The following is a 12,087-nucleotide window of genomic DNA, read 5'->3' as shown; positions in this document are numbered from 1 at the left end:
GTCGAGACACCCTGGACACACATCAGACAATCCGGCCGACACAGATATGAAACCGTTCACCACAATATTCACTTAAAGGAGATTCCGCTTTTAAAAAATCTAATTCATGACCCATTTCTGAAGCTTTATGAGGCTGAGGACAGGATTGTAGTCTGAAGGTGATCGATCGTCTCTTCCTGTGGTATTTTACACTGAATGACGGAGAAATACAGAATAATAACAACATTATTCTTTGTAATGTTATTGTTTTGTCTGGATGTGTATTTATTTTCAGAATTAAAAAACGTCTCTGTTGTATTCTTGAATAAAACATTAAGTGTAGGAAACTCACACTCAGACACACACGCCCCCAACAGCAGCCAGGGCTTTACAGCATGTGTCGGTGTGTTTTATGGCCGAGCCACGTTTAATTATTTACCTCAGTCTTTCCCTGGCCTCGCTGGTGTCGATTACCGCCACATCGAGCTGCCTCCTCTCCTGAACTCCACGTCCACATTAATGAGATTAACCCGCCTTTCTCTCGGAGGCTGTGGCGCGTTTTGCCGGATGATTTAAGATCCGCAGACCCTCTCAAGGCTCCACTGGATAGAAACATGTCGAGGACGAACAGTGATCAGCTGCATTCCTCCACCTTGAGGATTTACTCGGTAAGTAACAGATAGTGTGTGTGTGTGGTGTGTCGGCCTGTGGCTCAAAGTACACAACAAAGTGACAGATGGGGCAAAATATAAAGTCGTTTCATGAGTAAAGGCAACAAGTCCTGTGTTGTGATTACTTTCTGGAAACTGGGACGGTTTCCGGAAAACTGGGACGGTTTCCGGAGCACGTAGAAACATTTCTCACTCTTCTTACCGAGTGTGTTAAGCTTCTCTATGTAATTTCTGCCGCGCAAACGCGAAGTGAATTCACAAAGTCAGTTTGGGATTCAAGGAGTGTTTCTCTGGATTGATAACAGGAGGGATGTGAGTCTGACTCTGCTCCAGTGTCGAGCTCACGAATACAGATTGAATTAAAGATTGATCCTATTGACTTTTTCTGAGGTGTGTTTTCAAAGCTGAGAAAAATATCCGTGGAAAGTATCTGAAAAATATTTCTCCCCAACAGAACCTGATGGATGATTTCAACCCAGGCCTGCAGAAACTGGTTTCACTGGGAAACAGCTACTGCCGAGCTTTCAAGGGTAAGAAAGAGAGAGAGAGAGAGAGAGAGAGAGAGAGAGAGAGAGAGAGAGAGAGAGAGAGAGAGAGAGAGAGAGAGAGAGAGGGGGGGGGGGGGAACCCTGCACTCTTCTGTGGAAGTCACACACCTATATCTTTATCAGTGCTGTAACCTAAACAAACAGTGATGACGGTGCACAGAACTGGAGCTGTCATCCGTCTCTTTCCCTGGACCTCATTCCAAAGTCCGTGTGCTTGGGGAATATCCCGGGGCTGTTATAGCTTTGCTTATAGGCCCAAGACATTGTAATGGCTCCCCCCCCCCTGTCAAACCCGACAACTACAAAGGGGCAGAGATTTAGGACGTGGAATACTAGTAAAAACTAGTTCCGCTTAATCATCGGCAGCTGATTCACAGCAGCTCCACTGCACCACAAGCCGCACAAACATAAAACTATGAAGCGTCTTGTCGCTACCTGATTAGAGACGTAACTCCAGGACATGTTGGTGTCAGCCTTTTCAGAGTCTCCCTTTTTGATTATTTTATTTTGGGTTTTTTAAAGTATAAACCATTTTGTCGCTCATTGACGTCACAGACACATCACCAAGGTCAGATCAAATAAATCGGGACGGGACGATAACAATAAAATGTAACTACTCGAGATAAAAATGAAATAAATCATCTTATCTATCGTTGTGTTAGAGTTACTGAGACAACAGAATTAATTGGGGTCAAACTGGGATTTGGATCTGTTTACTGTTTACTGTTACCACGAAAAGACGTCATCTGCCCTTGATTCGTCATTAATTAATTCATGTGGGAGTAGTGAATATCACTATTGACATAAATCTCAGTGACACTTAAGGGTCTTTACTTCCTTTTGGGGGTAAGAAGGTTGAAGACTAGTGTTAGAATTAGAGTACTGCCATGTATAATTACTTTAAAATTAATTATTTGGTTTAAATATGTTATTTAAAAGTAGCTTAGCCACTGTTTGCTTTGTTGTTTTTAACATTTGACCTACAAATTCAAACAGATGTCAACAATCCCAAATTTAGTCAAAAACCAAATCTCACTTAACGCTTTTTGTAGTTTTTTGCCTCTTGGCTCTAGAGCAGGAATAAATCAGTCTGTGGTCATGTGACTCCTCTGTGATGTTAAGCTGCTTTTTAGGTGAACAAATTTCCAAATAACTACAGAGTAGAAGAAAGAAGAAGAAGAAGAAGAAGGAGAAGTTTGTGCACAGCGGAGCGTCTCCTGGGTGACAGCTGGTGCAGGATCAGTCACAAGAATAAAATATATTATTCCTGTGCACAGCATGAAGCCAAGAGAGACGCTATTCATTCAATAAGAACTTTACAAAACGACAGAAGTTTGCTCCTTCTGTCGTTGTTGTTAAATGTTTATTGAGCAAATCGTGTCGATCCAGGCCTCCTGGTGTGTGCTGGGATTTCAGAGGGATGTTTTCTGTTGGGAAATTTGAATTCTTTCCCTTTTTTTGTAATGAATGACTCTATTTACCTGCTGTTTCGGTATTTCAAGTATTTCAAATAAGTTGTGTGTATTTTGTCTGTTTCAGCTCTGGCGGATACAAGCGAGGCCTACTTCAGTGCGCTGTCAAAGATCGGAGAGAAGGCTTTTTACACTGTGTCCTCACGATCCCTCGGTATGTGCACGCACACACACATATGTAACAAGTGGGAACACAAAGACTTAATGTACAATCCGGGAAGTGAACATTTATTAAACTAATTAAAGAGCTTTCCTACGTATCAGAGGAGCAAAGTTTACCCTCGGGTGGCACTTTATTGTTCCTCCTCTGTGTGTGTGTGTGTGTGTGTGTGTGTGTGTGTGTGTGTGTGTGTGTGTGTGTGTGTGTGTGTGTGTGTGTGTGTGATCAGCATGCTCTTCGACATAAAAGTGGCTGAATACATATATTCCACAGTATCTATAACACTTAAGGCTCATAGACATGAAAAGACTTTGACCTGCAGCTCAAACTGAACCAGTATTTGTCCAACAACATGGCCGAGGTGTTCAAAGTTAAACCGTGGCTTAATGCTTCAGGGTGTTGTGTTGTGTTGTGTTGTGTTGTGTGCTTGTTGGCAGGCTGGGTATCAGACACCAGCAGAAGATATGAATAATAGATGGTGACAGACAGCGGGTTGTGCTCGGCTCACTTAACCCGGCCACCGGAAAACGATGTCATGTCAGGTTTAACGAGCGGAGCTGGAGATATTTGTCCAAACTGGATCATTAGCAGTGATACGTCTCCTCAGAGTCTGCTGGAGGTTCCTTGTGTTCACTGTGTTTGTCTCTATAACACTGTGGAGTCTCAAATTTAGTTAGTGCCTCGGGATATTGTCTATCGTGAGTTAGGGATTAATAAATACAACTGAACACAAATAAATCCAAATATATATATATATATATATATATATATATATATATATATATATATATATATATATATATGTTCAAATGTTATTTCATACAGTTGGATATTTACTGCACATGCACTGATGCCTTTCATCAGAGCAGCTGTAGGATGTGCACACAAGAGATGAAATGAAGCATTCGTCCTCCTTCCATTTTATCTCTGGAGTCTCGGAACAGGTTCTGTGATTTTATCAACGAGAACAAACCAAACACACGGAGCAGAAACAAGGGAATAATGATTTAAACGTAAACAAACGGAATTCACTAATCCTGAGGCAGTGGAGACTCTTTAATCTGCATTTAAAAGTGAACGCACCACACTGCTTTGGCCCTAATGTCTGAAATATAGAAGTAGTTCATAGCTACAGCCTCAGTCACCTTAATTTATTAATACAGTTCAATCAACCAAAGACAGTTTGAGAAGCTTTGTCACAAGGAAGCAACTTCATTAAAACTGCTATTTCTTAATGTCTTCATTTCACTCTGTTTAAACTGTTCATATTGTTTAAATACTATCAACTTCCTTTGCTTTTCGCACTCAAGTTCAGATGCTTCACTGTCTTTTAGACGCAATGACAACAACATTTAATCTAATCTGATCTAATCTAATTGTCTAATCTAATCAATTGAATCTAATCTAATCTAATCTAACTACAGTCAACAATTCTAATTAATCCAATGAAAACAAAACCTGGATTGAATGGAATAAATAAATTGGATTTCTGTTTTTATTTGTCTTAACAATCACAGATATGCTACCACATTCATTTTCAATCTCAATTAAACGACGTGTGTCCTTCAGTGACTCTGACCTCATATGAGCGAGAGTTAAACTTTTCATAGGACCGATTTAAAGGTGTCACAAATCACACCGGAGTCATCTGCAGTGTGTGAGAGAATGTGACTCATCTTTGCATCTTGGGTTAAAACCAGATACAAAATAAAGATATTATAAGATATTATATTGCAAATTTTCATTATTATTAACACTACTGTAAAACGTGACCCACTTGTCTTTCAGGAGATGTCCTGCTTCAGATCTCCGAGAGCCAGAGGAGACTGACGCTGGAGCTGGATGGAGTCGTAAGTTAAACACTGTGCATCACAGATCTGTGACTGGGATCCTCTCGTGTGCTCATGATGGGATGTGTTTGTGTCTGGTTGCAGTTCCGCTGGTTCAGTGTGGAGGTTCTGCAGGAGATGGACAACAACGTTAGACTGGACAAAGATTACATCTCAGTGAGTGATGTCGAGCAACACAAGGTCACAAGAGACTCTCATAATCATGTCCAGGAATTCAAATCTAAATAACAACTTCAGGTTATCATGGATGGATAATAGTGTTAATGTTCTGTGGGCCTGGAGAGAATTATTTAATGATTGATAATAGGAATATGGCCCCTCACCTCACAGACCTGATGTCGGATGATGACTGAGGTGATTTGACACAGACGTGATGTGAATTCTGTGTCTCACAGGGAAGCAGGAATCAGTACGAGATGGAAGTCCACAACCAGGAAGCAGCTCTGGACCGACAAATGAGCAGAGGAAACTACAAGGTCTGTGTCTTTCTCACACTCTGCACCATGTATATGTATGTGTCCCTGTAAAGTGTGTATATAATATACATATAACTATATACGAATCCCCAGGATGGTTCAGAGTATGTGCAGTTCCTCAGGGAGAGCCACGGAGAGGCTCTGAAGGAGGAGGAGAGGAGATATCGTTTCCTGGCTGAGAAACACTGTGGAATGATACAGACCATCGCCCAGCTCATGGATAAGGTTTGGAATAAATAACTTTTCTGAAATGTTACAGTTTGAGTTGGACAAATAAAAGAAAAAATCATTTCCACAGAGGTTTAGTGATTATTTGGGACTTTAAGAAGAAGCCACAGATTAGTGAGTACAGATTCAGGGCTGATGACACATAGATGACATGATCACCTGATTGCATTATTGGTCATAAACCCTCTTCCATGTTATTGGATGTGACATCAACCAAATTAAAAAGATCAAAGTACAAGTTAAACATTTTTCTGGTTAGTTTGTTTTAATATGTATATTTGATGCTATAAAAAAAGACTCTGGCTTTTAGGAAGTGGAGACACATTGTCCATCTTAATATACAGTCTATGTTTTGGACTCTGGGACCATTCTACCGACCTAATTAAACGATTTACTGTGGCTCTGAAGTTTTGTGCAGTGAACCAAATCCAGCTGGGACTGTTAAACGAATAAAACCCAGAGAGAGATATATTCATGAGTTGAATCTTCTCCCTTTCTGGGGACTTTGGAGAAGCTGTTACTTTTAATTTACAGTTTTCATAATAAGGCTGTGGTGAAGCCCTTTGAGGCCGGAGCAGTGACTAAGGACTATTGTCAGTCACTTACTTACAATTAACGACAGTTGGGAAATTGTAACCATGGACCATAAAACCATAAAAAACTTTTCCATGTTGACGGATGGAAATGGACTTTGCCACCTTTCACTCTCAGCAGAAGATGCTGTTTTTCTTTTGTCTAGTTATGGATAATGAGAAATCTATGCTCATGAATGTGTGTGTGTTTGTGTGTGTGTGTGTGTGTGTGTGTGTGTGTGGCAGATAGGTGGCTCTCTCAAGCAGAGAGGTAATACCTGGACAGAAGAGGTGAACGCCACCAGACAACCTGAAGCCAGGCGTCCAGATGTCGTGGATAACACCGTGAGTTCAGGGTCAGAGGCAGGTTGCGTTTAGATGTTTCAATATTCCACGAGTGTTGATCTAGTGAATAATCCTGTTTCCGGAGAAGGAACTGAGACGAGCTCTGCAAGATCTGTTTGGTGAAATAACTTGTGGTATTGAAAACTGAATTTGAGCCGGATAAAACTTTGATTAAATGTTTTTTTAAGTAAGTGAATTCAGACTGTGACAGAGACTGAGTTTTATTTCCCGCAGTTTCTTCCCCCCCAATTTCTCTATTATACACAGACCCAAGGTTAATCATCCAGAGAATTACTGCAGTAATATTCTTATTACTAGAGCGCCCTCTGGTGGTTGAGCTCGGCCCCTGACTTGATTTGAAACCATCAGAATGAATTGCACCTCAGTCCTGCAGCACATCTCCGAGACAGCAAGGCTTTCTGAGGATTAAACCGTTGAAGTAGTAAGAAGGAGATTATAGATTGATGGAAGAGACGATGTGATTGTCATCATCTCTCGTCCCAAACACTCACTTCAAGTGAATCCATCGCACACATGTGAATCTTAGGAATCACCTGAACACACACACATTATGAATCCAGACAGAACTCCTTTCTCAGAACAGAGGGATTTCCATGAAAGATGATTTACAAACCAAAACTAATGCTTGATTGTATAAAGACATTATTTAAGTTGCGGTCAGTCTGTTCCTGATTGGAAACAGACGCGACAATGAACCCGACACATCCCACATCCTGAGTTAATAACAATCAAAGGATTACCATGGATTCTGTGTTTGCTTTGGTTTGATGTGGGATTTATATCCTTGTCTAAAGTAGAGTGAAGCCTGTGAATCACTGCTGGCAGATGTTGCTTCGTACACAACTGTATATCCAACACATCCTACACTGTCTTTGTGCTAAGCCGAGCTAATCGCCCGCTAACAGCACATGTTGACGTACACAACGATGACAAGCTGCTGAAATTGTGCTAAACAAATCAAAATAGTATCTTCTGATAAGTGTGAATATGAAATCGTGTTCTTTATTTGGAGAAAACCAACTTTCACCCACGTGCTTGCTTTATCTTTTGCCTTGTAAAATCTCATAATACGATAAATGGACTCTATTTATTTTGTGGATTTCCAGTCTTATCGACCAATCAAAGTGCTTTACAGGACACACTTCCATCCAGTCATGCACACATTCATGCAGCACTTCTATTCACACACTATCGGGGAAATCTGGATCTTTATTCTCATTCCGTAACGGTCGTAGTATTTCCTGCATGTACATTTAAATCTAAACAGCTGTTGTTATTGCCTGGATATGAGTATATAACGTGTGTTCTTGGTTTTATAGGTGAGGCAGCAGGAGAACAGAAGGAACAGAGACGAGCAGCCCCTCGGCAAAATACCATCAAGGGGTGAGTTTTTAAAATCAAGTCCAACCCAACATCAAAAGGCTTGAAGATCATTTTAATTTTGTTATATTTAACATTTGGGGTTTTGGTTCATCTCCATGTTCAAACTTAATTCTGTCTGCAACATTAATTTCCCTCTCTGAATCATTTGCAGTCCACAGTGCCTTTGTCTGTGTATCAGTAATTTTGCCTTCACTCTACAGCAGCTGCTTTATCTCTGCCTGAGCTTTTTATCTGTTTCTCTCTCTCTCTTCACATTTTGCTCTCCGTGCACTTCTGTGCCTCCTCTTTTGTACTTCCCTCTGCAGAAAGTCTAATTATTAAACTTGCTTTATCTACAGCGAAAATAGATACCGTGAAAATGTATGAAAAACAGAAAATAAATGCTGGATAATCTTCCTCCTTATTTGCCACCTTCTCTGGTATAATGCAATAAACGGCATCGTCTGTCATCCAAACCAAAAGAATCATGCATACTCTGAGATATTTAGTTATGAGTTATGAACACCAGGGTCATAATGAATAAAGAAAAAAATCATAGCTCATTATAGCTTTTAATTAATCATCCCACCAGAGATTCTTTTTTGCCATTTAAGTGGGTTCATCAGGCGATGTGAGCTGCAGCAAACTGTTCTCTCTGTTCCCGACGTGTGTGTTTTTCATTTTTCATCTCTCCAGCCCCGTCTCCCCAGGGAAGCATTTATCGCTCTGCGGCAGACTCGGTGGGGGGTGGTGGCGCTGGAGGAAGATATACAAGGGCCCTGGTTTCCCACCAACCTGGCTCCAACCCCACCTTGCTGCCCTTCACCAGGGGAGAGATAATCACTGTGATGGTCCAGCAGGCGAGGAACGGCTGGTTGTACGGACGAGGGGACAGCAGCTCGCGGTAAGAGATGTGTGTGTGTTTGTGTGTGTTTGTGTGTAGCTGTACCTAACTCTTATAAAAGAAAAATGTTCAGATACTCTGGAACAAACTGTACAAACAAACTAGTACTCTCTATCCCAAAACGTGGACAAAAGTATTGTTGATAAAAAAAAGCAATGTATAGCGTCAGAGGAGGAAATAGAAAGTGAGCACCAGTGAAGTCAGAGGCTTCACCCTCCTGGAATCATGAGATACTGCAAATATCATATTGCAAGTATCATATATGTCAAATATGTCTCTTGCATTTTTTAGTCCGGGATGGTTTCCAGCTACCTTTGTGGAACCATTGGATGATCCTTTCAAGTCAACCAGCTCCAGGTGAAGATCCAGTGAAATTAATGAAAACTAAAGTACAATAACTAAGCAGAATATGTTTGATTCAACTCTTATTGTGCCTGATATCATAGCAGAGGATCAAATTCCCATTAGATTAGAAGTTCCTCAGCATCTATAGGATTACACAGTTAATGCAACCATTCTTTCTTTATGAGCAGCCATTAAGTTTGAGTGGAGAGATACGCCAAGTCTAAACTGCAGAGTATTTGCCTGTCAAACCTGATGCACATTGTATTTTGCAGCTCCTCCAGGCTCCCTATTGCTTTAAATGAGGTCTGCGTTAATTACTTGGACCAGTTAAGATATCTGGGTGACCCGTAGCTTTGAGGAAAAACAGTAAAGGTTTCAAAACCATTCAGGTGTCCAGTGAAAAAAAAGAAAAGATATGAGACTCCTTTCCCTCTTTTTGTTTAATTTCAGCAACTCAACCCTCCGACACAGCAGCAGTAGCAGCAGCGTGAGCAGCCTGTTCGACCAACGGGGAAGCAGCAGCCAGAGCGGAGCCCCGCCCCCTCCCGCTCCACCGCCACCGCCGCCAATGTCACAGTCTTCAAATAAACACTCTGACATGCAACAGAACAGTCAGAACTGGTCCACTCCCAGCAGGAAAGATGAGTCAAAATCACACAACAAAAAGGTATGGCCACTAGTCCATCAGTCTTCAGTAAAAAATCTGTACAAATTAAGAAAACAACAACAGAAATGTTTCCAGGGGACCTATAACAGTGATGCACCCGGCTGCAGGTCAATGCTTTCTGAGGTTGCATCACCACTGACGAGTAACAGACTTCAATGACTCTCACAACTCGTCGCTGTGGAACATTCTCTCACAAGTTGGAAGAGAGCATGAATGAATGTCCTCCACATTAATGGTTGAATTATGCACTAATGACTGTTGTGTTTTTATCCAGTGATGAAGGAGAAATGAGATGTGATGAGAAACACTGAGTCCACTGTAGTTGTGTGATGGCTGTTGCCCGTATGTCCAGCAGGGGCACTGTGGCAGGGTGCTGCTCTCAATGGCACCACATCCGTCCTTCTGGTGGATGCAGGGTGGAAGCTCAAGCTGCTGACAGTGTGGGGGGCAAGGAGGTTGTGTGCATGTGTTTGTGTGTGTGTGTGTGTGTGTGTGTGTGTGTGTGTGTGTGTGTGTGTGTGTGTGTGTGTGTGTGTGTGTGTGTGTGTGTGTGTGTGTGTGTGTGTGTGTGTGTGTTCTTTTACTTATATATTTGTGAGGACCATGAACCTACAGAGTGAGGACATTTTTTGTAAGTGAGGACATTTTTGCCGGTCCTCACTTTTTCAACGGCTTGTTTAAGGGTCAGGACTTGGTGTTAGGGTTAGAATTAGATTTAGGTTAGGGTCAGACATTTAATTTGGATGGTTAAGGTTTGGGTAGGGGGGCTAGGGAATGCATTATGCCAATGAGTGTCCTCACTAAGATAGAAGAATAAACATGTGTGTGTGCGTGTGTGCATGTGTGTGTGTGTGTGTGTGTGTACGTGTGTGAGTGTGTGTGTGTGCTCTTGCTGTGTGTTTTTTCTGCAGTGATACAAAAGCCTTGTGTCTTTTGTGCTATTTAAATACAGAAGGATTTAAATAGCATTTTTGTTTGTGTCAAGAAGCAGGAAGGAGCTTAAGGTGATAAATGACCCTCATAAACTTTGATATTTAGTTTTATAAATGGATTTATATATTAGCTAATTATTATATTATACAAATAATGGAAACTGTTCTTTTACTGACAAAAGCATATGAGCCATGAAACCTGCTCTCAAGTCATCAACACAAATGACAAAGTAGATTTTCATTAAAACAATTATATAGTTGTGTTATTACTACATAAATAATGGCTTTGATGATTCAAACGATGAGGACATTTATCACCGTTCTGTAGTATTTTAAGATTAAAAGATGAATCCATAATGAAAGCTGTGGTTGCAGGCATAGATAATAATTCTGTGTATTATGTTTTTCATATAGATTCATTTTCCTGGATGTTTGTTTGTATGTGTGTGATCTCTGCTGCTGATCCCTCGTTCTTCTCTTTGAAAAACAGTGATTTTGCAGTTTGTGTCAAATTGGCACTCACCAATGTGTTTGTGTGTGTGTGTGTGTTTGTGTCTGTGTGTCTGTGCCGGGCAGCTTGTGGGAGGACCGGCTGAAAGCAGAGGGGCGAGGGGTCAAGGGCTGAATGTTGCTGAGCCTCCATTAAAGCATGTGTCTACATGGAGTGTTTTGGACCGGCCCTCGCTCACCTGTACCTTTCTCATCTTTTTATTTTGCAGAGATCACAGCAACACACATCGCAGCCGGAGCTCTTCCCGAGGTAAGAGTGATGTTACTGCAGCTCTGCATTAGACGATAAAATGGAGGCCGCTCGTCTTCTCTCACAGAGAAAACTAATGGTATTTTTTGAAGTATATCACGGATCCATTAAACTGGAGAACAACACAGACGAGGGCAGTGATCTAAATAGCGCAGAATCACTCTTTTTCCATCAGGCTTTGAAGTGCAGTTCAGTTCTGAAACCATTTCAGTTACGGCCGTTTGGGAAGCGTGACTATCGCTCTCACTTCAGGTGAAACAGTTTGCCAGATGATGCTTGTGCACTTTGAAATGCGGTGCTCATTTCTCCTGCTGTAGCCTCTACATCATTGTGGGCCAGAACATTTTCTGATATTGGTTTTTCTCAACTCTCGTCTATGTTTTCTCTCATCTCTCTCCTGTCCTCTTTTTCCACCTTGAAGGGGAACCAACCCATTTGCCACAGTGAAGCTGAAGCCCACCACCACCGATGACAGATCCACTCCACAGCTTCACCGCATGTGACATCTCAATCCTGTACTGTTGTCCTTGGTTTGCCTATATGGTAAAAAAAAACTGGACCTTCAATACTTTGACGTTAAGCCCAACTGCAGACGTGTACACACGAAAAACAGAGAAAGATTGAAAACGCTTGAATATGAGGTTTAGCGTTTTCTTGGATTAGCACAAGGATGTTAGACATTTATTCCTCAGATCTTTGTAAACTAACAAGATAATATTCAAAGCAGGCAGGTTTTCTGCTCTGTGGTTTGTAAAATAATAACTAAACTAATTTGTGAATTGATCAAACCCGGTC

General features: G+C 41.3%; 1 protein-coding gene across 1 annotated transcript; it reads left to right on the top strand.

The window, feature by feature from the left end:
- The first annotated feature begins 582 nt into the window (after positions 1 to 582).
- On the top strand, positions 583 to 11,795 carry baiap2l2a (BAR/IMD domain containing adaptor protein 2 like 2a). The gene is made up of 14 exons (XM_061090745.1): positions 583 to 647; positions 1,105 to 1,180; positions 2,738 to 2,824; positions 4,619 to 4,680; positions 4,765 to 4,836; positions 5,076 to 5,156; positions 5,250 to 5,381; positions 6,203 to 6,312; positions 7,647 to 7,705; positions 8,381 to 8,588; positions 8,880 to 8,945; positions 9,384 to 9,600; positions 11,252 to 11,292; positions 11,714 to 11,795. Exons 1-14 carry the CDS (start codon positions 594 to 596, stop codon positions 11,793 to 11,795), a joined length of 1,347 nt encoding a protein of 448 aa, XP_060946728.1. The 5' UTR covers positions 583 to 593.
- Positions 11,796 to 12,087: the final 292 nt, after the last annotated feature.

This window comes from Limanda limanda, chromosome 17 (assembly GCF_963576545.1).
Source record: "Limanda limanda chromosome 17, fLimLim1.1, whole genome shotgun sequence".
Taxonomy (NCBI): domain Eukaryota; kingdom Metazoa; phylum Chordata; class Actinopteri; order Pleuronectiformes; family Pleuronectidae; genus Limanda; species Limanda limanda.
The sequence above is the reverse complement of the archived record's forward strand: the minus strand, read 5'-3'. Positions and strand labels throughout refer to the sequence as shown.